Here is a 26,492-nt window from a genome sequence, read left to right as displayed (position 1 = left end):
TGCCAAACCTGTGCCACACTTTGGTTGCTTCTCTGCAGAGTGATGATGGAGGGAGGCAGGGTGGGGGGACTAGCTAGGCCTGGCCTGGGCTTTCTTTGCCTGGTGATGTCTGCACCCATAGACTGCAGACACTTCAGGGGACACTGATCACAGGGCAGCAGAAGGGCCCCGGGGCAGCGTGACTGGTGCCATCACCCCAGAAGTACTGCTCCTTGCCTGGTGCTTCCCCATCCAGATGTATGTTCTGAACAGGAGAGGGAAAGAATCACGTCTTCTGCATGATTGTATGGACTTTTAGGAAAAACCCTGGTAATCTGGTGGGAGAATGTTTCTCTTATTTTAAGAATTAGACGATGAAGAGGTAAAACAATTTAGTTGGTTTCCTTCCTGCATCCATCTACAGGGTTCTTCTAGGTGATCTACAGTGTTACTTCTATTGAGATGACCCCTAAGCTCTTGTTTGACTACAGTTAAGACTTTCCTGATGAGTTCTTGAACTTCTGATGTGTTGTTTGGCGTCTGTAACCATTGGACTGTGCAGGGATGGTTCTCTTCTTCAGTCTCTTTTTCCTTTTGTTAGCCTAACAGCAGAGAACACTATGATGCACAGGTTTAATCCCCGTGTCTGCTTTTGTCCTGTGGTCTCCTATTTCACTGCGTGCTGGTGCAGTTAGATCACGGACCACATCCTAGTGTTGTGCTCTGTGAACTTCCCTGGGCTATCAGTTGTCGCCCCTGCAGGTGGTCCAGCATCTAGTTCTTCCACAGAACCAAGTTATAACAAGGCTCCCGCTAGCCTTTCCAGGAGTTTTTCCTCTAATGTGGCTTCCTTCTTTCAGATCTGGTTCTAGGAACAAACATCACTCTTAGAGAAAGTTCCAAAGCTCTGGAGATATGAAAGAAAGGGACATGGTGCCTCGTTATTAAAAGATATAGACAGCATTGTTTGAACCAGAGTATCTTTAAACTACTTACATTTTGTGATCAGTATAGCAGCTTCCTGAAATTAGCACCTTACTGAGCTGAACAAGATCAGGATATCTTTCTCTGAGCATCTCACTTTGTTGGGTCTGCAGCAGGTTAGGAAACCAGGCTGAGCTTAGGCCACAGCTAGCTTCCTCATAACCCTCCACTGTGTGGGACCAGAGATGCCAAGTAACATTAGAGTGTAGATGCCAATGATGGTGTGTGCTGTGCCAGAGATGTAGGGCTCCTGAGCTGCGTGTTCATCCAGGGGCACCTGTTACTCAGTGATCCCTAAAAGGAGAAAAACTCTGGAAACTCAGATCAGCTTCTGTAGGCTATTTAGTAGCACTTACTGCCTAGGTCTCTGGCATAGGCTCCATTTGGGAGTTGCTGACTGGCCGGTGTCATTCATTGGAGGAAGTGGGCTACAGAGAAGAGTTGACTAACTCTTCTCACCTGTAACAGCTCACAAGTTTCCAGAGAATTCTGCTTCTTTAGCAACCAGATGCTTAATATAAGTGTTTGCTTGCCGTAGTAAGGGGAAAATGGTGTCATTTGTGGCATTATAAGGATGGAAGCATTTTTTTCCCCAGCCTAAGTGAATATTAAAATAAGCAACTGTTAGAGGCTGAAATTTGCAAAAGACCCAAATAGAAAAGCCTCCTGTCTCCTGCATCTTTCACTGCCTTTCCGTGGAAGTTGTAATAGTTTCAGTATACACCTGTGGCTTCCTTGTACATTTGAGCATGTTATAATTAAGAACAGATCAGTTTCTCAGAGACATGTTTTCCTGGTCACTCTAATGTCATCTGGCATCTTCTTGCTGATTCATCTTTTATGAAGAGTGACTGTCTCTGGTCTCAAGGGAGTTGGTGTTGTGGCCTTGATTCTTACTGTGGCCATCCAGTGGTGAACATGCCCTTCTCTAGAAAATGCAGAGACAAATGGAAGTTTATGGTTCCACATGAAGTTTGTGATGACATTTTTTATTTCTCTTTATCTTCTGGGTGTAGAGCACTTGCTCCCAGGAAGTGGAGATAATTGGAAACATTTCATCAGTTAATCTACTTTCTCACATCTTCAGATTCTCAGCCTCAGAATCCCATTCTTTTACCATTCTGTATCATGGCCTCACTTCTGATGGGTGTCTCTTTCAGTGTAATAACATTTTAACCAAGATCACACCACTGAACCCAAAGTTGTGCAGAAAAAAGTTACGGAATAAAACACTGGAAAAAGCGGATGAGGAGCATACCCGCTGCTGTGGGTTTTTTGTGTTTTGTTTGTTTTTAAGGCATTGAGACCTATCAGATGTATTCATGAGGAAATAGGGCACTTTGTCTTGAGGGGAGCAGGGAACCACAGCAGACCTTTCCTGTCAGAGCTCTCCTAATCCCACAATAGTTTGTAAGTCTCACTAAGTTCAGGCTTGGAAGCACTACAGCAACCTTTACCCTTTGTTCTACAACAGGATAACTGGCTCCAGAGCTTCTGGTCTGGGCAGCGGAACTTACTGCTGTTTCTTTTAAATAATCGTTAAGCCATATCATATAAGGTTTTTGGCTTGTTTGAGATGTGAATTTGTTTTATAGATAATAAATATACATATACAGTGTATGTATAAAGCAGAATGCCTGTCCTTCCTGATTACTTTTTGTACCATATTGTAAATTACATTATTTATTCTTTACCAATTTTGGGAATAAAAGGTGTTTTGGTTATTTAATATAATAAACAAAAGCTGTTAAACTTCTTATGTTTAAATTTCCAGTTTAACTTGTAAATGTTTTTATTATTGTGCATAAATACATACTAATACTTGATCTAATAATTTTTGTTTCTGCCTCTTTTTTTAAGTGCATTTTAAAAACAGTTCAAGTGGCTTTTCATTTGGTTGGTAAGCTCTCAGAAGAATAGAAGGGCTGTCTGCAGTGTAATTGATTAACAGAACACTGCCGACTATGTTTAATTTTTAACATAAAGTGTACCAGAAAGAAGGAACTGGTGCGCTTTATCCCTTGCTCCCTATTTATGAAGATGTCTTTCTGAGGCGCTCCAAGACTGGGAAGGACCGGAACTGCTGACTCCCTGAACAGATAAATCGGATTAGTGGTCTGTTGCCAACCACTGCACCTGCCATTGGCTGGTTTGCAAAATCCACTGTCTCTTGACAGATACTTCCACTATCCCTTAAGAATAAGCAGCCAGTCAGTGGCCTTGGGAAAGTGGTTGTCGTCTAAGTCTAGACTTTGCCCTTCCGCCCCCTTACTCCCGCGTGTCTGGGTCACCAGGGCACGAGTTCGGCTCCTCTTGGCTTTCGGTAGAGTAGCACGCTCTCCCGCCCAGGAAGCGATTCCCAGCGAATGCCTGAACGGGAGTTGGACCGGCGGGCCTCAGGCCACTAGCCGCAAGGGCCTACGTCACGGCCCCGCCCGCCTCAGGGGCAGCCCGCCTTCTGTTGGCTCCTGCCCAATGCTGACTCCTGACACCATCAGCGGCACCTGCTCCCACCAATTAGCTGAGAGCGCGGTCCTCCACAAGCCTTCGGCTTTTGGGATGGGGCGGGGCTCGATGCCTTGATAGGGTGCGATGACGTGACCAGCATCGGCGTTGTCCAATAAGTGCTTGCGTGCGAGTAGGGCTGCGCGGAGCCTGGCGGGAACCGCTGTGCGGCAGACGACGAGGGGCTGAGCAGCGGGCGACATGTTCCAGGTTTCGGAGAGCGAGGGTGGCCGAACCGGCTCCAGGTGCAGCGCGGGCGTGGGTGCGGGCGCGGCCTGCGGGGAGGCTGTCGGGTGACCTCACAGAGCCGCAGTCTCAGCTTCGGCATCGGAGAGATGGGCAAACAAGCGGGTGTGCTCTTACACCCACCAGCATCTCGGCTGAGGGCTGGAGGTGCGCCTTTCCGCATTTTTCCTACATAGCGCGCCTGAAAGACGTCGCTGAGTGGTCTGCTACTTCGGGACTGGGAGTTCCGGGAGCCTGGACAAAGCGGGTGTGTGGGTGGCTGCCGGGCGCCTTCCTGGAGCCTGTGTTGGCGCCTGCCACGCTGCTGAACGGCCCCGGGAAAGGTCACCATCCTGAAATCCTCTCTTAATCTCAATCCTTTGGAGCCCTCCCCTAATTCCGAAGCCCTGTGTAGCCAGGTGGAGCCCTTCCCTAATCCTGCAGCCTGGGGAGGCAGGTGGTGCCCACCTGAAGTCCCCCAGCCCAGGAGCCAGGGTGTGCCCTTGTCCTGATCCCAGAGCCCTGGGCTGTAGTTGTGGCCATTCCCTAATCCCGCACCCCAGGAAGTAGGCAAGGCACTGCCCTCCCTGCTTTGCTGATGGTGAACCAGGCCGCATTACAGATAATAGAAACGGAGATCTCATTGCACACCACAACATACTTTCCTTTTCTTTTTTGTTCTTACTTGTTGCTCTTAGAAAACCTCAGTTTTGACTGGAGGCAGAAGTAGAAGCTCTCAAAGAGAACAGACTATGTCTCTTGGCAATCTGTTCCTGGTGGGGTTTTTTGCCTTTATTTTCTTAGCCAAAAGTTTGACATATTTTGCAGCCTCTTTATTTTTCTTAGTATGTTGCAGACAAGTGGAGTACAAGATGCTAAATACTAGATGCTTTTGTCCTAGGTTTCTTACCTTCTTTGTTTAGGGGCTTTCTCTAAACATATTAGAGGACATCATCTTCTTTAGAGAGGTTGAAAAGTTTGGGGATTCTGCTAGCTCTTTTGGGCCCCAGGTGACAAGGCACAGTAGTACCAGTGAGACCAGAGATATTCCTTAGAGACCAGGAATATCTCTATCCCCCACTTTTTTTTTTTTTTTTTACAATGATCAAGTTGAGAACACTGAGATTGAACTGATTTGTGTTTTCGCTCTCCAGTCCTCCTTGGTCTGTAACAGGAATACCCCTTGCTCAGCAGCAGGTGGACACAGCCTTGAGTCAGGACACCCTGCTTCATGGGGAAACCTTGTTTGTTATTCCCACCACTGATTCCAACCACATAACCCTTACACTCTTCACCCAGAGTGTCAGCAGCAACTTCTGTGGCCATACACTGGCCGGAGTTTGTGTTCATTGTCCACTTCAGTGAGTTTCTGGCAGCCAGTGGCTGGAAAAGATGTTCAGTGTCATTCTGAAACCGCTGTCCAAGGCTGGGTGAAAAAGAACACACTTTCTTTTTAACTTTAAAGTATTGGAAGTAAGATACATTAGTTGCCAGAGCTGCTGAGGTCTGTCCTGCCACTGGGGAGACTGCTTGCACTTTTAAGTTTTGGGTCTTAAGATGCCCAAGAGTTTTCTTTATTATGAGCTCTTCTGTAGAAGAGACTGTGTGTAAGGACTATTGAACTAAATACTGTATACTAGATACTAAATAAAAGAACTGTTTGAACTCGCTTAAGAGCCTTTAAATTTGGTGGAGTCAGGATTAACACCCTAACTCATTAATGCCCCTAAGAATTAAGTAGTTGTTAATCCATGGAACAATGACTGTTAATCACTTGCATCTAAATCTATACCGATGGAGGCCAGGAGTTTCCCCTGGAGTGCTCAGGATGCATTGAGTTTCTGGTGCCTGGTGACTACTGTTGTGTGCCACCCACACAGCCTCTTCCTAGCACTTTCCCAGTTGTGTCCATTAAGTATATCCCCTCATTGTTTACACTGCATACACTGGATGCCCAGGAAACACTGGTTGAGTGTAGGAATAAAAGCTTTGAGTAACACTGCTGTTATGCTGACCGCAAGCTACAGTCATTAGCTGCAGAGCCGGTGCTCTAAGGTAGTCTCTACACTTCCTAGGGAGATTCATTTTTGGAGAGGATTTTATGAAAAGGAGAAAAGTCTTTCAGAACTTTGAAGCAGGAAAAACAGTCTTCATAATTGGATAATTACCTGTAATTGGAAGCTTCTGCTTGGGATCTGTTGGAAGCTTTGCCTTAAAGGACTTGATTAGCTAGCTAGACAGGCAGTGTAGGGTTTACACTTTAATTGGCTGTGGAGGGAGGGAACTAAGTGGTGGATATAGAATTACCCAGCCAGGTTTTCCTCTTCCACCTGTGTTTTTCATTTTCTTAATCATTTTGTGTTAAAGGGATTTTGAACTATAAAAGCATTTTGCTTTAGCCATCATTAATCTAAGGTCCTTCCTTTAAGCTGGCAGGGGTGTCCAACCTTTTGGTGGTCTCTGTGCCACACTGGAAGAAGAGTTGTCTTGGGCCACACATTAAATATACTCTGACACATAATCACAAAAAAACCTCATAATATTTTAAGTAACTGTACAGTTTTGTGTTGGGCTGCATTCACAGCCATCCTGGGCCTGTGGGCTACAGGTTGGACATTCCAGGTATAATATATTTGTGAGGATTTTTTAAAATCCTCACTGGAGGATATGTTTTTATTGATTTGAGAGTGAGGGAGAGAAACACGGATCAATCGCCTACTGTACGCACCCCAACCAGGGACTGAGCTCTCAACCTTTTGGTGTATGGGGTGATGCTCCAACTTACTGAGCACCCCAGCCAGGGCTACTTGTAAAGAATTTAATACAAGTCTATTTCTCTGCTTCTCTCCGAACTTGATCAATCCCCAAAAGCTCTTCTGACACAGGGACAAGATTTTGGAGGGTCAGGAACGTGGAGACCCACCCCAGGCCTTGTTTTCTCTGCTCATGCCATGCATACTCCCTGAGCTGTGTGTGCCTCCCCTTCTCGTCACACACCCCTTAGCTTCTCTTTTGTATTTTTGAATATCTTTGTTGAAATATGTTGAAATGAAAAAATAACTGGGGAACAGTCCCACATGTGGTTTCATCCCCAAAATGTCTGTGCTCAGTGGTATTCCCACGCCCTCTCCCAAATTAGTGTCATAGTGATAACTGATAGTAGAGCCACATTAAACCATTGTTGTGGGTTCCGTTTTTATTGAAATGTCTGTTTAACTCTTTAACGTCCAGTTTATCTGAGACCCTGTTTAAGCACTCCGTGCAGTGTGTTGCTGCCGCGTGCAGCTGCGGACCCCATTGCCTTTGTTTGTGCTGGAAATGGTGGCTCGGCTGTTATGCTCAGGACTCTCTGCTGCTACATTCTTCGCACCTTTAGTTTTTTTCTTCCCTGTTTTCAAAGTAAAATAAAACTCAGAAAAGTATAGAGAATAATAGAATAAACACTGCATTTCCACTACTCCAGGTTAGCATGTCATCATTTCAAATAGCTATGACTTACCTCCTGTGCCCCGAAGGTGCTCTTTGCTCGCTGTGATCGCAGGCTCTGTAAGTAAGTCAGTAAAGTGGGAATCTTAACTCATGCCAGCATGAGACATGCTGTTAAATTCAGTTTAGTTCTGAAGATTGCAGGTCTCCATTCCCTTTTTCAGAGAGATGGTGTTAGAGATCCAAGCACACTGGACCTGCTGCAGCGTGTCAAGAAAAATACAGAGACTGTTGGTGTGACTAGGGCTCTGGGACTTATAAATGCACACAGGAGTCAGGTGGCCTCACTGTGTCCACTAACAAAGTGCGCGATCTCAAGTCCTATTAAGCCTTTACTAATTTAATCTGGTTATTGATTAGTTTTAAGACGTTTTTCCCTCAAGCTGAAGTAATGTTTATTTCTTCATAAAATCCTTAAGGAAATCCTAACTGCTGAACAGGTACCCACCTTCACCGTCCTCCCAAGCAGGCAGGGACTTCGGGCACTGCGTGGAAGGCCTGCCCGCTGCGTCCTTGGCTGCTTCTGTGGTGTGACTGGTTGGCCGGCTGGTCTCCCTCTGGCCCGAGGCCGCCACGCCTGCCCTCTGGAGAGCAGATGGGTGCTCCCGCAGTCCTGTTCTACCACAGGGGGATCACTCTAAATCACAGTGAACGATCAGCTCCCATTCTAGCTCTTTTGAGGAAACGTTTTAAATATCCTATTATTTTTGTAAACTAAATTTTTGACAGTGTTTGTATAGCTTTCCAGTGAGGCCTAACCTCACTGGATCGGAGCTTTCATGTGTTGAGCTCTGCAGTTTATTCCGTTTCTGAATGTCACTGTTGCTTAGGTCTCGTGAAGGAGCCTGGGCCGCTCACCAGTTTAACACTATTTCAGTAGGCCCTTCTCTCCTTTAATACCATTTAAAAATTTTTAGTGTTCTGAAAAATGCTATAAACTCATTGTGTTGCTTCTTTGTGAAAGTAAGCAAACTCAGGGGGTATCAGGTGGAGCTTTGTGAAGATTGAATCCTTCAGTTACTGCAGTAATGACTCGTGGTCCTGATCTCTCTCTTCTGAAACGTCTACCTTAGACCCGCCAAGCTGTGCGCGTCAGGTCCCCACAGACGGGGATTTGGGCAAGTGCTGCTGCTGTTGACTGAGCAGTGTTGTTAACTGAACGCCACTGTTCTCCGTAGTTGTTTGATTAAAATCAACCCTCAGAATCTGGCCGATGTGCTTTAGAGATGACGCTTGGTGCATGTGGGTTGCTCTGGAGTGAACAGTGGTGCTGGCAGGTGTGTTCTCTGATTCCTGGTGTTCGGCGTTTCACAGGTTACTCCAGACTTGAGAACCGGAGGTGATTGTCCTGGTGCAGAGTCTCAGGACTCACCTGGGTTCGTGTTGGCACTCCCCATGGTCTGAGCTGACACTTTCCGATAGAAATGTGAGCTACATAAGGAACATTACATTTTCTAGTAGCCCCATTTTAAAAAGTAAAAAGAATCAGGAAAAAAATTAATTTAATATATAATTCAACCTATCATGTACAAAACACTATTTCAACATATGAACTGTGTAGAAGACAAGATTAAAGAGATACTCTGCCTATTCGTCTTTGAAATCTGGTGTGCAGTCTACCCGTGTAGCACATTGGAGCCCTTCCACATCCAAGGGCCTGTGGCCGCTGGCGGCAACAGTCCTTCTGAAGACTCAGCTCGGTGAGTCAGGCTCGATTTGTGGCTGCATGGTGTGCTCCCCCCTCATGTTTTGCTGGAGGCCTTTAAGAGAGGCGTGAGGGCGTAGTTGGAGTTCCGGATCCAGACTGCCTGGGAGTGGGTCCTGGCTCTGCTGCTCCTTGTGTGGCCTGCCTCCTGCTTTTGCTTTATCTCGGATTCACAGTTTGTGATAGTAGTTCCTGCCTCAGAGGGCTGTTGTGTGAGGTCTTTAAAGCTGTAGCTGGCATACGGAAAGCCACAGTATTGAACACCACTGTATGTGTTTATAGTATTTCACGCTACTGTATACTAATTAAAATTTGTACTGAATGCTACTGAATACAGCTCAACTTGCCTGTCTTAGGCAAACTAACTTACTTATAAGAGGTCTCAGGAATAATTTCAAAGTATACACAATTTCAAGAGGTTTTTGGCATAACCAAGACATACAAAGAAAACTTTTAAGGGAACTTTTAAGAGCAGTAAAGGAAGCTTGTGGTATGGCCATCTATAAACTAGTCTCGTCAGTATGGAATTTTTCCACAGACACTAAGAAAGTAGTACATTTGGCCCTGGCCGGATGGCTCAGCTGGTTGGACCGTCGTCCCATACACCAAAAGGCTGAGGGTTTGATTCCCCAGTCGGGGCATGTATGGGAGGCAGCTGATCATTGCTTCTGTCTCTCACTCCATTTCCCTCTCTGTAAAATCAATAAAACATATCCTTGGGTGAGGATAAAATTTGAAAAAAGAAAGTACATGTGCCCTGTCCAGTTTTGGGCATTGAGATCCACGTCAGCCATCCATGACTCACTCCTGCTCGCTCTGTGTCTGCAGGGCCATGAAGCCTCCGGGAGGAGCGTCAAGCGATCTTTTCGGAAGTCCAGAAGAAGGTGTTCCTTCAAGCCGACCCAATAGGATGGCATCGAATATTTTTGGACCAACTGAAGAACCTCAGAACATTCCTAAGAGAACCAACCCCCCGGGTACGGGCCTTTGTGACTCATTTCTTCTTTGGCCTCTACCTGTTCTTTTTTCACTGCTCTTTTGATAAAATTTTATATATATATATATATATAGTGTGTGTGTGTGTGTGTGTGTGTGTGTGTGTGTGTGTGTGTGTGTGTGTGTATATATAAATCCTTTCACATAATTTTTGGTACAGGTTATCCCCTCCCATCAGAGTTCTAGAATGTGAGGAAGACTTTTCCTTGAAGGTGCCTCGATCATTCTCGAATTGTCCCTCTCTGTCAGCAGACATTGGCTAGGTGTAGGTGCTGAGGGTGCACTCTCCCACCAGGGGGACTTTCCCAGTTGTCCCATGGACTCCTTGAGATCCCTAGAATTGTGCACAGATTACGTATTTAAACATTTTTCTTAGGAAGGACACTCAGCGTGTGGGTGGGTTTGAAGCTCTAAAAAAGGAGGACCTGGTCTAGCGCACACCTGTGTCGTTCTCACCCGCGTTCTGGTGGTCAGAGTGGAACAGCATCTGGAGCAGTGTTTTCCTTGGCTGATAGACTGTCCAGTTGAGTGACGGGACCATGCAGGGCTAGTTACCAGAAGAGCTCTCCCCTGTCTGTATCCGTGAGGAGAAGCAAGATTCGTCCCATCCTTCAAGATCTGAGGGGCCAGACATAGGAATCAGTATTTCAGACAAATAATAAAATCGAGCAGAACCAGAGCTAGGGCTGCTTGCTACTCCACTTCAATTCTGGATACACTTTTTTTCTTAAATACATATAAGGGGGGACCCCCGGAAAACAGGAATTTATTTATTTAAAAATGTGTATTTATTCTTACATGTTTATACTTCAGTCACCTTCAAAGTGCTCTCCACTTGATGCAGTACACCTGTTGAGACATTTTTTTCCACTGCTCAAAACAGTTTTTGAACATGTTGATTTTGATGCCTTTTAGTGCTTCTGCCAATTTTTATTTCATCTCTTCCACGTCAACAAAACATTTCCCTTTGAGGACTTTTTTCATCCATCCAGGGATACAAACAAGTAGCTTGGGGCGATATCAGGTGAATAGGGAGGGTTGGGCACAGGGGCCATGCCATTTTCAGTCAAAAACTGCTAAATACTCAGTGTAGTATGGGCAGGTATGCTTGTAAATCACCCATCATGAAATGGGCAGACACTGAGTATTCCCCCAAAAATTCAGAGGCTGTATGCAGCCTCTCACAACAACCCCAGCTGGGCACACTGATACAGATGGGTACCTAGAACATTCATCTAGTGGGGGATGCCTGTGCTACAAGGGGCCTACCCTCCAGAAGATGACTGCGGGGAGTTTTTTCCCCTTGTATTTTTTTGACCAAACCCAGATAAACAAAAGCAGTAGGTTCAAAAGCTAGTGTTTTATTTCATTGGTTGGGGGCATAAGGTTGGTGTAGATACATTTATAGTAGAGACGCTATAAGGTTTTACCAAGTGAATAATGTTCCTACTGTATCCAGCCCTGCACGTCCTTTGTACCAGCAATAGCATGATGTTGGGCCACGTGGCAAACTGAATCAAATCTGAGGCCCTTGAAGATGGACAGGCCAGCTCTCTTGGCCTTGATTCAGCAGTGTGTGTATCTGCAGCTACCCCTGGGGTGTCAGGTTCCCTGGAAAGTGTGACAGCTTGGGGACAGAATCTGGGAGCCAGTAGCATCTGTATGATCTGGTGGTAGTTGTGTGGGTGTTTGCTTTGTCTTTATGTGTGATAGTTGTGTCTTACGAACTTTTTTATTATGGTGCCCCAGCTCTAGTGCCCAGTTGGGCACCCTGGGCTCCTCTTGACTGGAGAGGGAGAAAGCCTCTGCTGTGCATAGTTAGTTACAAGGTACATCAGCAACCAGCATGAGTCCATGTGCCGAGTTCCTGTCTCTTGTGATCCTGCCACATGTTCCTTAAAATTATCTGCGATGGCCCTGACTGGTGCCACTCGGTTGGGCATCGTCCTGCAAAGTGAAGGGTTGACGGTTTGATTCCTGGTCAGGACACATACCTAGGTTTCGGGTTCAGTGCACACGAGAGACAACTGATCAGTGTTTCTCACATCAGTGTTTCTCTTCTTCTCTTCTTTCCTACCGTCCCCTCTCTCTAAAAATAAGTAGATAAAATATATTTTTAAAAATTAAAAATAAATTGCCCTGGCTGGTGTAGCTCAGTAGATTGAGTGCCAGCCTGCGAACCAAAGGGTCACCAGTTCGATTCCCAGTCAGGACACATGCCTGGGTTTCAGATCAGATCCCCAGTAGGGGGTGTGTGAGAGGCAACCACACATTGATGTTTCCCCTCTCCCTTTCTCCTCTTCCTAAGAATAAATAAATAACATTTTAAAAATTTATTTTTTAAATTATCTGTGATGTATTCTCAAGGGAAGCCAGAAACAGAAAACTGCTAGTTGTGTCCACAGCCTCAGGCCTAAACTCCTACCCTTGTTTCTTTTTCAGTTTCATAGACTTAGACCCACAGCCCTCCGGTGAGAGGGCCTTTGGAGAAAAGTATTCAGGACAGATTGTGCGGCTTCCTGCATGAGTCACTGAAAACTGACCAAGGGCTGTCACGCCCAGTGTCCGTTTGCTCCTCGTTCGTGTGCTTTCACAGTCACCTGGTGTAAATCATCCGCAGTTGTTTTTCTGGCGATCTAATGATAACTGATGGATGCATGGTTCATTTAATATAGACCAGGGAGTGTGCTAAAGGATTTGCATATGTGTGTTTGGTTCTCTCTGCAGCCCCAGGAGGTAGGTGGTGTCACCCCCTTTACAGAAGAAGCTGAGGCTCTAGGAGGTTCACTGTTGTGCCCAAGCCCCACAGCGCATCGGAAGCAGAACTGGCCTTTGCATATGGGTTGTCCTGGCTCTGGAGCTCCAAATATACCTCCTAAGGATATCTTTTGGGATGAATTTCTCAAAATAGAATTGCTGGATGATTTAAACTCCTGATAGATACTTCCAGCTAGTCTTCTGTGGGTGGGTCGCCAGTGCTCACCATGACGTACGTGATGCCCCTGCTCCTCACACTCTGCTGCCACACTGTCTTATCTTTGTTTTAGTCCTCGCCCAAGGATAAGTTAATATTAACTTGAGAGAGAGAAGCATTGATCGGTTGCCTCCCATATGGACCTCAACCAGGGATAGAACTTTCAACCTAGGTATGTGCCCTGACTAGGAATTGCACCCGCAACCTTTTGATGCACAGGACGACACACCAACCAACCGAGCCACTTGTCCAAGGCCAGATTGTCTTGTTTTTTGCAATTTTTTTTAAACCTCACCCGAGGACATGCTTATTGATTTTTAGAGAGGAGGGGAGGGAGGGAGAGAAACATCAATGTAAAAGAGAAACCAATTGGTCGCCTCTCATGTGCACCCTGACCAGTCTGCGGACTGAACCCACAACCTAGGCATGTGTCCTGACTGAGAATTAAACCCATAAGCTTCTGGTTTACAGGGTGGCACTCCAACCAACTGACCCACATTGGCCAGGGCTGCAATTTGGTTCTTAAAAAAGTGTATCTTGAATTTATCTTTCTTTGATTATGGGTACATTGAGTACCTTTTTCATCTTCAAAGCTGAATTTCTTTCAGGTAAAATACTGACACAGAACTATATTGTTTAGGATTGGACACATACACTAAAATCATAAGAGAAATAACAAGTTTGTGGTTTCCAGAAAATTCAGGCATGTGGTGACCTGGAGTAACGGGGAAGGAATAACCAGGTTTCTGGGTGCTGGTGGCAGCTACAACCTGGCGGTAGTCATGTGGGTGTTTGCTTTGTCTTTACTTGTGATAGTTGTGTCTTAACGAACTTTTCTGTTCGGTTTACAATTAAAGAAATGTTTTTAAATGAGCAGTGCCTCTAGCCAAAATCTTCAAAATGAGTTACTTTTATCTTCCATTTTTAATTATTTTCTTTTTTTTAATCCCCAGCTACAGATATATTTGTTGATTTTAGAGAAAGAGGGAAGGAAAGAAAAAAAACACATAGATGTGAGACAGAAATATCTGTTGTCTCCTGTATACACACAGACTGGGAATTGAACCCACAACTTGTTGGTGTATAGGCCAACGCTCTAACCAACTGAGCCACCTGGCCAGGGTTTCCATTTTTTTTAAGGTGAATGTGCACTGTAAAAATAATTTACTTCAGCATAACCTGAAACAATGCAATAAGGGGATAGCCTCAAGCAGTAGTTTTTCTTCACTTTGTGGTCTAGACATTTTTGGTAACAACACACTGTTAGTAACAACAGCCTGGTGGCATTGCTGAGGTCTTATCCACTTCATGAGTATTAATTTGTATTAACTCGTATCTCACCAACCACCGTAGGAAGGTACTGTTATTTATACCTTGTTAGAGTAGAGAAAATGGAGACAAAAGTAGGTTGAGGTCACTTACTTGGGCTCACAGAGTAAGTGACTGAGCAAGGTCCTCACCCGGCAGTCTGGCCACAGATCAGCCGCCCTTCACACCACGCAGTGCTGGTTGCCCAGCCCGAGGGTTTCCAGCCTGGGGTTTATGGCTCCTTGGGATGTGCGTAGTCAGTAGCCAGTGTTGAGAAGGTTTGTAATCACACTAATGTTACATGAGTGTGTGTGTGCACACATTGTCCTGCAGGGCAGTCCCACATGTTCTCTGTGTCCCGCCCCCCCCCCCCCCCCCAAATAAAGCCAGGGAACCCCAGCCACTCCTTTCTGTGTTCTGTGATTCTTATGTCTCCCCTAGAAGACTGGAGTCTTGGAAGCCCCACTGCTTTAGAATCCATTCTAGCAGTGGCGGTCTGAGGGCTATTGAGAGAACCAACCCCTGGGGGGCGCCTGCTCCCCTCAGAGCGCACATGGAGCTCGTCATCCATACTGTTCTTAAGATTCCATGGCCTTGTGTCAAAACAGTGTAAGTTATTATAGCTAAGTGACTAACCACTTTTCCTTATTCAGATCTGAGCAAAAAAGAATACCCTCTTTTAGATTAAGGCATTTTGTACTATATAGATTGTTTTGCACCTTTTCTCACTGAACAGTACATCCAGGACAGAAAATATAGCCAATGTTTATTGAGCATTTGTGTCCTGGGCATTGTTCTAAGCATTTGGTATATGAGCTACAGTAAGTCACTGAATCCTCTCATAGTGCTGTGAAGAAGTTCCTTTTATTGGGGTATAGAATGGCCAAGTTGCTTGTGTGCAGCCACCTACCTAGTTAGCGGAATGCACTTTTGTCCTTCCTGTGAGGTGAATTGTTGGTGCACCGCAGCCGTAATCGGGACGGCCCCACCTCCACATAGCACAGCACTCTGTGCACAGGAGGTGCGCGCTTGGTGTTTATGGAGTGAAGAGATGATCCGTTGGTATTGTATCCATCTTTCTGCTTCATGTAGGGTATTTAAACATTTACTTTTCATATCCAGGCCTTAGTCATCTCCTTATTAGAAATTACGTCTTATGTGTATTTTTTTTTAATGTATTCCAGAGAAGAGAGAAGGGAGAGAGGGAGAGAAACGTAATTGTGGGAAACATTAATCAGTTGCCTCCATATGTGCCCCAACTGGGGGCCAAACCTGCAACCTGGACATGTTCCTTGATCAGGAATTGAACCCGAGACCTTTCAGTCTGCAGGACAATGCCCAGCCAGCCAAGTCACATTGGTCAAGGCTTACATGCCTATTTTGATTATGGCTTATCAGACTACTTAGAGTTGGCAGCAAAGATATTAAATGTCTCTGGTTTGCTGACATATCTAGTTGTTACTGGCCATTCCACCAGAACGAGATCAGCAAATGACTACTAAATGTTATTTTACCAGATTACAGGTTTGCCTCTTAACAGGGCATGTTATTCAATTCTGTCTGTCCAACCTAAAAACTCAGAAGCTGTTTGTTTTTAATCTACTAAAGAACTTTTCATGGGTTTGATGAAGAAGGTTCTTCATCCAAAATAAGGCATGAAAAGTTCAGGGATAAAGAAATTCTATGGGGAAAATACTGTTTTATGTCATCTCTACCCTCTTGCCTGTAGAGGCCAGCCCAGTTCAGCTCAGTTCCAGAAATCAGGTCCCCAGCAGGCACCTGGTAAAGGGGTAGGTCTTTAGGAACTCTAACCATCCCAGCCATTTTGGCTTGGACTTAGGCCTGGACTAGGGTGGTACTATGAGAAGAGGTCTCTGAAGTAGTCAGTGTGGAAGGCAGGAGCAGATGGGTGTTGTGGATTGCTCACTGTTCTGTGATTGTTTTTGCAGGGGGAAAAGGAAGTGGTATCTTTGAGGAATCAACACCTGTGCATACTTCACAGCGTCTGAACCCACCTGGTGGGAAGACCAGTAACATTTTTGGGTCGCCAGTGACCACCACTTTACCCTTGGCACACCCAAACAAACCCAAGGTATGGACTACATTCACATAACAGACATGAAAGGAAGAAAAGAAAAGGAAGCACTGGCCCTAGTTCTTTTTTCAAAGGCTCTGAGGCAGCTTGACATGTTGTTAGGAAGAGACATGAAGGGTGGCGGTTTTTCTGGGTATAGTCATTAGTAATTGAGGGTTGTTTTGTTTGTTTGGTTGGTTGGTTTTATTTATTTTTGGAGAAGGAAAAGGAGGGAGGGAGGGAGAAAAACATCAGTGTGTGGTTGCCTCTTGCATGCCCCTACTGGGAACCTGGCCTGCAGCTTAGGTATGTGCCTTGACTGGGAATTGAACCAGCGACACTTGCTTCTCAGGCCAGCATTTGGTCCACTGAATCACACCAGCCAGGGCAGTAATTGAGTTTTGAAGCTCCACTGAGTCATTGGAGAAAAAATTCCAGCCTCTTGATGGCTGAGCCGTAGGGGAAGCCGGTCGTAGTGTGTGGGTAGCAGCGACTGCCCACTGCACTTGCACTGCTGTTCTTCTCTGCACGTCACTGAGGGATGGTCAGAATAGTGATAAAATTGAACATACAAAAGAGTTCACATGTCACAAAATTTGACAGTTTTTAATGGTTGTTAATAAGTACAAACGCATTGTATTAAAATTCAGCAGGTGTTTAGAATTCATGAGTTCCCTAAGTATGCTTTTTAAAGGCTTACTTGTCACCTTTGGAGAATGCCAGAGGACCAATTCATTATGAAAACTGCTCAAACATAGAGTAAAATGTTTAGACAGCATTTCCTGCATGAACTGGACCTCAGGATAACTTTCTTCAGGGGAAGTTGCCTTTTATAAAAGTACTCCAGCCTATAAATGAACAAGGAATAACAGAATTCAGAGATCAACCTTTTGCACACTTGTAATGAAATTGTGGGTAGGCAGTGATCATCAGTGGCTCCCAACATCACAAAACAGGAGACAACCCAAAAACTACTGTCCCATAACAGAGGGCCATCACGGACCACCTTTGAATTCTTGTAAAAAGCATATCTGAATCAGAGAAACCTCATTTAATGCACACCACAGGGGTTCAATCAGAGTTATCCAAAATATAGGAAATTACATGGCAGAGTGGTTGGATATCCCAATTAAAAAAAAAAAAAACACTTAAGAATGCAATCCCTGTGAAAGTCCCAATAGTGCTTGTTTTTTTCTTTTTCTTTTTTTAATTAGAAAGATTCATTTTAAAATTCATCTGGAATCTCAAGGGACCCCTAATAGCCAAAAAATCTAGAAAATGAAGAACAAAGTTGGAGGTTCACTCTTCCTGATTTGAAAACTTACTACAGTAATCAAAACAGTGTGGCATTGGCATAAAGTTAGACATACAGACCATTGGAATAGAATTGGGAACCAAGAAGTAAATTCTCACAATTACAGTTAATTGGTGTGTCCACAGGGGTCCCAAGATCATTCACTGGGGGAAAGAACTGTCTCTTCAACAGATGGTGCTGGGAAAATTGGATGTATACATGCAAAAAAGGGCAGGGCACACCATGTAGAAATTGACTAAAAATGGATCAAAAACCTACATGTAAGGGTTAAAACTAAAATTTTTAGGAGAAAATTTAAGGAGAAATTTTTATAGTGAATTGACCATGGTTTCTTAAATAAGACACCAAAAATACAGGCAACAAAGTTTTAGATAAATAAATAGGGCTTCATTAAAATTGAAAGCTTTTATACATCAAAAGACACCATCAATGCAGCATTATTTGTAGTAGCCAAATAGGGAAGCAGCCTAAGTATTCATTGGTAGAAGGAGAAAGATGTACATTTCTACAATGGAAAAAAAGAAATCTTGCCACTTGTGGAGGTATGGACCTAGAAGGTACTATGCTTAGTGAAATAATTCAAACAGAAAGACAAATACCATATGATTTCACTTATATGTGAAATCTAGAATAATAAACACAAAATGAACAAACAAAACAAACCTATAGATACAGAGAATACAGTGATGGTTGCCAGATGGGAGGGGGTTGGAGTGCTGGATGAAAAGTAAAAGGTACGAATTGCCAGTTATAGAAATAGTCATGGGGATATAAAGTGCACATAGGGAATAGAGTCAACAATGTTGTTACAACTGTGTGTGGTGTCAGGTGGGTAGTAGACTTATGGGGTGATGACTCCATAAGGTATGTAAATGATAAATGTCTAAACCACTATGTTGTACACCTGAAACTAATATAATGTATGTCAACTGTAATTTTAAAAATAAATATTCATTTTTTAAAGATTTTATTTATTTATTTTTAGAGAGAGAGGAGGGGAAGGAGAAAGAGGGAGAGAAACATCAATATGTGGTTGTCTCTTATGTGCCCCCCAGTGGGGATCTGGCCCACAACCCAGGCACGTGCCCTGACTGGGAATTGAACCGGCGACCCTTTGATTCACAAGCCCTTGCTCAATCCGTTGAGCTACACCAGCCAGGGCAAAAATAAATAAATTTTTTAAAAAGACTATTGAGAGAATGAAAGCACAACCCATAGAACATTTGAAATCACAAATCTGATCAAGGTTTGCTATCCAGAATATATAAAGAATTCATACAACCAAACAACAAAAAGACAACCCAATTCAAAAATAGTCAAAAGATTTGAATAGACATTTCTTCAATCAGCACATGAAAACCACAATGAAGTACTACCTCACACTCACTAGGATGGCTATTATCAAAAAAATAATAGGCCCTTCCCACAGTGCCTTGTGGCTGACCTCCAACCTCATGGTCCACCCTGCACCATAGGCTGTATCTGTCCCAGCTCCTGTGCAGCTTACAGGGGGTGTCACTTGAGCTCAGCTCCTCCCTGGCACCTGGAGACCTCTGGTCCACCTCGTCCCTTTGCCTTCCTCCTGCAGTGGTGCTGGTGGTGGTCAGATGGTTGTGGCTAACTCGAGAGGCAACGAGATTCTAGAGGACTAGCGAGGAACCTCTTCCCAAAAAGGTTCGAATGAGTGAGGCAGACTTCAAAGTTATGGCACCAAGATGAGTTAATTTTAAGGTGGAAACAGTATGAAGCATATGCACAGGCTTTGGAAGGCAAATACACAGATCTGAACTCTAATGGCATAACTGGCTTAAGGGAGTTGGAAGAAAAACTAAAGCAACAACAGCAAGAGTCTGCCTGAAGGAAAAACATCCTTGTCATGCAAGAGAGTACAAATCAAATACAGTGCCTCAAACAAGTCCAGCAGCCCACTGCCCAACAAAGATCCACAATGGTAGACCCCTTGATCAACTTGGTTTTCCTAAAAATGAACGGCGAACTGGAACAAGCCCGAAAATGAACTGAGTGCCTGGAAGTTCACGCCTAGTAGGTAAACTAATCATACTCCCCGGTCAAGACTCCCCGACAGTCCCACTGAGAGAAAGCAGCGGTGGGACGGCCTGGTCCTCGTTTCCACACCAAGACTCAGACTTTCTGAGCCCAGAAAAGCCACATTCTTAGACTCTCCAGCTTTAATGGTTAATGTAAAACTTAGCAGATGAACCTTGTATTTCAGCTTTTTTTCCTTCCCCTCCTCTTGCTTCAGAGTCCTGATGGTGTCAGACTATGACAAAGAAGTGGCCACCTCTGAAAAATCTCCCTTCTAGAACATGTAGATACTTGAGAAATGTTTGTTTGAAGTAGAGGAAGAAACAGAGTTCTTAAGTCTATGGCACACTGTCTTCAGACAGTTTGGAGGAATGAAAAGTAGAGATATAAAATCATGAATCGAACATGTAAAATTCCAGTAAAATGTAAAAATGGAGTACGCATCGCTCTTCACCTTGAGCACAGTGACTTAGTGGCCCTGTGTCTGTTTTGCCAACAGACTACGGACTTCGTGATTATTGTTGAACTTCTTGGTCCAAAACTCAAATAATGTGAATTTTGCCTTTAAAGGGTTTATTTGCCAAGAAGCAATAGTTATAAGAGAATTAAATAATAGACATTAGTACAAGTAGTTCATATATTTAACCATTGAGTTTGGAGCTGTACTTGAATGAGCCTTCAGTCAGTATGGTTTTTCTTTGAATGGTTGCTAATGCTGTAGATAATCTTACCTAGGGCTTTAAAGACGTGAAGATATGGTATCAAACCTCAGGTTCAAACTGAAGCATTGTGAACATTCATTTCACAACTAAATTGTGTAAGGATATTAGCTGTGATGAGACTCACGGTGTTATCTTTTTAGTGGTGAAATTTATTAAATCCCCATTCCATTCAACAGGCGCGTGTTCAAAGAGCATTGTCGTTGGTGTAAACGGGGGAACGTGTTCCTTCATTTATTTGGACCTTTCGTATCACACTTTTGATACTGAATTAAATGGGCCTTGAAGAGAAATAACAAATGCTGCTTCTTGGTTAGGATATGGAGAAATGGAAACCCCTCATACATTGCTGTTGAGAATGTAAAATAGTGCAGCCACTGTGGAAAGCAATTTGACAGTCTCTGAAAAAGTTAAACATAGAATTTACCGTATGATTCAGCTATTCCACTCTTAGATAGAAACTTAGATAGTTTCTGTTTTTAAATTTTGAAGATACTCATTCACCTATTTTAATAGCATTACTTACAGCGATGCTATTAAACAACCCAGGTGGCACCCAGCCAACGAATGGCTAACGGGATGTGCCGCACAGATGGCGGGGCACGCGGCCGTGAGAAGGGATGACATCTCGGGTGCCTGCCACTGCATGGATGAGCCTTGAAAACATATCCCAGTGTTCTGAAATTGGACTGGGTGTTAGATATTAAAGGAAGCCTTAATTTTTGTAGCTGTGAGAATAGTGTGTGTGTGTGTGTGTGTGTGTGTGTGTGTGTGTGTGTGTGTTTTAAGGACATTTTTAAGAGCCACATCTTGAACCATTTATGAGTCAATGAAATTTTTGGAATTTGCTTTAAAATAACTCCTCCAGGGGGTGGAGGGATTGAAATTGGGAGAGCTGTGTGGCTGAGGCCAGGAGAGCAGTGAGCCAATGTCACTGTAGCTGTACAGTGGGTAATGAGGGAGTTCACGGTGCTACTTTGTTTATGGTTTAAATTGACCATAATAAAAACATTTTTAGAGGTAAAAATGGACTCAGGTCATCTATCCATGCCTTGATTTTCATCGTTCTTCCGACTGAGGGTTACAAGTTTCTGAATCACATATTGACATGGGGTCTGTCTTGTTGCAGGACCATGTACTCTTGTGTGAGGAAGACCCAAAATTGGACCTTAAAGGTGAGCTTCTGTTTCCTGGCTCTTCCCCTGAATGCTCTCACTCTGGAAAAGGGCTGGCGCACCCCAGAGGATGAGAGGTAACATTCCCGTACCTCCTGCCGAGAAAAATCAGCAAGGTTGTGTTTGTTGCTTAGAGGATTAGGTATTTGAAAAAGCCCAAGGAAATGGGCTCAGCTGTTTCTGATGAAAGCTTTTTAACTGGTCACCACCGGTTCTTCTTCAGTTCTTGTCATTGCTAATCAGCCTAGGCCTAAGGTCAAGGTATCCTATTCTACAAGCTGGCTTGTGTAGGGAAGGGCAGGGGATCCAAAGTCTTTAATATACTTGTGACCGAGGACAGAACCAGCAGAACTAACGTGGAAAAGGGCCTAAGCAGAGAGGACAGGAAGGGTGAGAAGTGAGGATGTGAGGCTGCACGTGGTGGGGAGAGCCGGCATCTCCGTAACGCATCACCCGGGGAGGGTGCTGTCCCCGTGGTGGGGCTAGATGTCAGGCTCGAGTCCCACCACATTCTGTGAGCTGACTTTGAGCACTGATTTCTGCCCATTTCGGTCCCCGTTTCCCCAACTCATGACCAAGATACATGGGAATTTGTTCATTCAGAAAGTCCAGAGTAATGGTGTTAGAAAATCATGCCTCACCTTGCTAGATCCTCCAGCTAAGACTGTCTCCCTCTTTTTTTTATATGTTCACTTTGCTTTTTATACTTGAGGTAAAAAAAAAAAAAAAAAGGAAACGGAGTCCAACCAGCAATATAAATAAGTAATGAACTTATTTAGGAATTTAGCAAGGATTGCTTATACTAAGCCCCAACTTTATGCCCAGTTCAAGAATAGCCTTGCTAATAATGAGTGAGTCTTTTTGGTACAGATGGAGGCCTTTCTCTTTGCTTTTCTCCCTTTTCCCATTACAGTTGCATTTCTTGCTAGCTGGTCTGTGTCGCAGACTTCCTGTGCATAGCTTGACCATCCTGGTATGGGGGAGCCTCTAATGGGGTCATTTGCTGACTTTGTCCCACAGCCGCAACGAGCACCTTGCCCAGAGAAGAGCCGGGTGAGAAAGGCCGCCGGAGAGAAGCAGACGGTGCTCAGGAGCCCCAGGCCCCGCCCACGGTTGACAGCCATGAGCCCCGGTTGGGCCCCCGGCCTCGATCTCACAACAAAGTCCTGAATCCACCTGGAGGCAAATCCAGCATCTCCTTCTACTAGAGAAGCTATTGCTTCCCCTGTAGCCAGATAAGAAACTCGAAAGATAGGATTTCAAATAGTTTCCTTTAGTCCAAAGGAATGGGGGTGGGGAGAGGGTCTGTTGCATATCTGAAGCCGCTGCTCAGGTTCCGTTGCCCCCGAGAGAGCCGCAGAGGACCACACCTTCCAGACGCCGAGAAACGTATCTCTGGGGGAAATGTGACTCCTTGGTGAACAGTCTGATTTTGGATGTGAGGAACTCTCAGGTGGGCCGGGTGGGGAGCTGGTGCGAGGCCACGGGACCCAGATGAAGTGGGATCTCCCATGTCCCTGCGGCTTCAGCAGTCTGCCAGCCAGTGCTACCTAGAAATCGCTTAACGTAGTAGCAGAGTTTAAAGCCTCAGAAATCTAGAAACACTTTGGACATAAACCAAAAAGTTATTGTAAGTCTTACACTTTATGGAGAGATTTTTACCCCGATCCTCTGTGGTGATCTGACAGGAATCTGCCTTTCGCTCATGAGGGGCTGGTCTCGGTCTATTCTCAGACTGGTTTTGCTTGTGAATTGTTTCTTTTTTTTCCTCTCATCGCTAAGTCTTGGCCTTTGCCCTTTACCAGCAAAGTGGACAGTTCCTCTATCTGCAAGGCCCACTGACTTCTGCAAGACTAAAACTGTCCAGATACATCCGGGTAATTGGGTTATTTAAATCCTTTATGTGTCTTTATTCCTGTTGACATTGGGTAGGAGAGATGCTTGAGAGCCTCGGATTCTTAGGTTTGAACTCTTCAATATAACTAAAGAGCTATTCTTAAACAGCAGCTTTACATAAGTGACTATTGACTGTTCTATTTTGACACCTTTCTAGGAAAAAGTTACTCAGGTATACCAAAGAAGAAAAGTTTGCCTAGGCCACCCTTTATAAAGCTCTGCAGAACTTCTGGACTGTATTCCTTTTCCAGAAGAGACTTGGAAGCCTTAGGCTAGGAGGAGATTTACTAGTTCGACAGCAAAGCCCCAGCTGGCCGGCTGAGTTGCTTTACTTAGGCAGAAGTTTCTTACATTCGGCCTCCAAGGGTATAGTCTCCATTCACTCATGCTGGACCAGTAGTTCACAGGAGAAAGGGTTTGTGTGGTAGTGGCTTTTGTTATGGGTGCCTACAGAGCAAATGCCAGGTGGTAGAACTGTCTTCATCATTCTTAAAATTGAAAAGGAAACATCTGCGTTGAGTTATAATCACAGTGGCTGAGACACTAAGTGCCTGCAGGAGCCGCCTGCCAAACCCCACTTCTCACACCTGGCACACGGAGGGGACCTGCATGTGGCTTAGTCAACCAAAGAGTTTCCCTCCTTTCAGTTGTCGTGCTGACTTTGCAGCAAAGAAATACTCGTTCCATGTGACTTTATCAAGTACTTCCTGTCTCCGTGCTTCAGATAGTCCCTTTTTAAGAAATTCATTTGGAACTCAGAGCTTTTTTTCCACATTAAGATGTTGTAAGTGGTGCTTAGCCTTTTAAGGCCAAATACACTGATTTGTTTAACTTAAAATGAAATGTGCTAATGGTGGAAATGAGCTGCCATTTATAACTACATTTATTTTTCACATACAAGAAAATGGTTTGTGAGTTCCAAATTGGGTTGCTAGGAAGACCCTGACGTACTGCTGGTCCTTGTGGCTTCACCCCCACTGTCAGCCAAATGACAGGAGGAACTCCAGCTCTGTCCACTGGTGGGGATTTCTGGGGCGGAGATGGGGAAACCGAAGATGGGAAGAGAGGCCCAGGGCGATGAGGAAAGCAGGAGCTATAGCAGGAGCCTCTGGGCAGCAGTGACTACTCCTGCCTTTTCTCTTCATCTTTACCCCCTTTTCCTCCCTGGGGCTGTAGGAGTGGGTTTCCAGTGTCTCCATAGTCTGGTCACCGGGAGAAGCAGAAGAGGAGTTTCTGCTCCTGTGAGCCCGATGGGGATGGTCATCTGTATTTGGAAAATGCTCTAGACATTAGGGCTGTCTGTGTCTGGAAGACTGATTAACTATTAGCATCCTGTTCTCGACCTCTAAGCTGCATTGAGAAATTACCAGTCTGTATTTTTATTAAGCCTTAAAACTTTATGTGCATTTGGTGCCAACTTTTTTCTAGAGCTGTATCAAAAAAAAAACAAAACTGTACTTACATGACGATGTAATTTTGATAAGAACATTTTGTTATTTTCACAAGGCAGAATTGGGTACAACAGTTGGATTAAACTCAGTAATCATGTACTCACAGTCTTTGCCTGTTTGTTGTCTACGTGCCTGTGTGTGTGCGCGCACACTTTCCTTAACGTCCAGCCTCCAGAGCGCCTGATCTCCACTCCTTCCCTCGCAGCCTTTCATTGGAGAAGCGTTTGCTGCTGCTGCTTTTTTTTTTTTGCCCCAGATGATGCCCAAACTGATATTCTCTAAGGTTATGAATGTAGATTTCTTTCACTTCACAACCGGAGGTGTAGCTTTGAGGAGAATGAGTGGGAATGTGGAAGAGTTTTTAGTTGTAATGATCCTTTTTTCCCTTCCACCGCTCGTTTTCCTAGCGAACTGAAGCTGTTGAACTTGCCTCTGAACTGGTTTTGAAACTCCCCAGTGACAAGCCGTGAATGAGTAGATGAGGTGCCGAGCTGTGAGGGTTTGCCCATAGATCCAGGCCCTGTGGAGAAAGCACAGGTTGAATGGCTTTCCTTCTTACCTATTAGCTATTTTCTTGTGTCCTGCAAGCAGAGTGTGCGTATGTCTTGTACATGATGTGGGTTCCAGGTGATGGGGCTTCTCAGGCGGCCCACCTGGAGAGTGCCCCCAAGGAGGCCCCACACCATCTGCCTGTTGGATCAGGGCCAACGACTGGGACGGCACCTCGGAAAGAAACCCAACGTGGGTTACCTGACATGAACTTTTTTTTGTTTTGCTTGAGATTTTATTTATTTTTAGAGGGGAAGGGAGGAAGAAAAAGAAGGAGAGAAACATTGATCAGTTGCCTCCCACACACCCCCAACTGGGGACCTGGCCCACAACCCAGGCCTGTGCCCTGACCAGGACGACTTTCCACTTTGCAGAATGATGCCCAACCAACTGAGCCACACCAGTCAGGGCCTGAGATGATCTTTATTTGTTCATTTGAAAATGTGTTTGGGAGTACAGAGCATGTTCCAAGACCTGAGCTAGTCTCTGGCAACATTACCTATTTGTAGCAGTGGCTCAGCCACAGGTGAGCACTGGGGTCCGAGTGTCAGGGCCTGTTTGTCTCCAGAGGCAAGGCCATGGCTGAGTCTGAAAGGACCAAGGTGGCTCTGCCCATGTTGTGGAGGAGGTGAATAATGTCGAAGGGTTGCCACCTCCACGTCCTATACCTTACCCAGAAACACACTTGCTCTTTTGATAGAACATCAATCTGTTCTGTTATCTTTGTGAATGAAACCTTGCAAGGATGTACATACTTGTGTTATCCAAGTTAATTTCTTCTGAACTCATTATGCTCTTAATCCCTAGCATTAGGGATACTTAGAGATGAAAGTAGAACTTTTGAAACCTGTGTGTCCATGTGGCATTTTATGAGGGTTCTGTAATGATAAAAAGAAAGAGTTGTATTTCACATGATCTTTACAAATCTGAAAGGAAGTCTATTTAACAAAACTTCTAGTTAGGTTGAGCTCTCAAGAGTGGTCCTAGTTGTATTCCTCAGTAAGCATCAGGTGTTATCCAGCATATCATCGTGTTAAAAGCTTCATTTTGTTTTAACCAGTTTCCGGTAACAAATATGTCTAATCATGTTTGTTACTAATAAAAA

General features: G+C 44.6%; 1 protein-coding gene and 1 pseudogene across 1 annotated transcript; both read left to right on the top strand.

Annotated features, from left to right (window-relative positions):
• Nucleotides 1–3,564: 3,564 nt before the first annotated feature.
• JPT2 (Jupiter microtubule associated homolog 2) lies at nt 3,565–24,937 on the top strand. The gene is made up of 5 exons (XM_045820902.1): nt 3,565–3,713; nt 9,713–9,861; nt 16,112–16,254; nt 21,446–21,491; nt 22,512–24,937. Exons 1-5 carry the CDS (start codon nt 3,670–3,672, stop codon nt 22,697–22,699), a joined length of 570 nt encoding a protein of 189 aa, XP_045676858.1. The 5' UTR covers nt 3,565–3,669; the 3' UTR covers nt 22,700–24,937.
• On the top strand, nt 18,096–19,875 carry LOC123807109 (annotated as a pseudogene).
• Nucleotides 24,938–26,492: the final 1,555 nt, after the last annotated feature.

Source organism: Phyllostomus hastatus, unplaced genomic scaffold, assembly GCF_019186645.2.
Source record: "Phyllostomus hastatus isolate PE091 unplaced genomic scaffold, TTU_PhHast_1.1 phas_scaffold_442, whole genome shotgun sequence".
In the NCBI taxonomy this organism is placed as follows: Eukaryota; Metazoa; Chordata; class Mammalia; order Chiroptera; family Phyllostomidae; genus Phyllostomus; species Phyllostomus hastatus.
The sequence above is the reverse complement of the archived record's forward strand: the minus strand, read 5'-3'. Positions and strand labels throughout refer to the sequence as shown.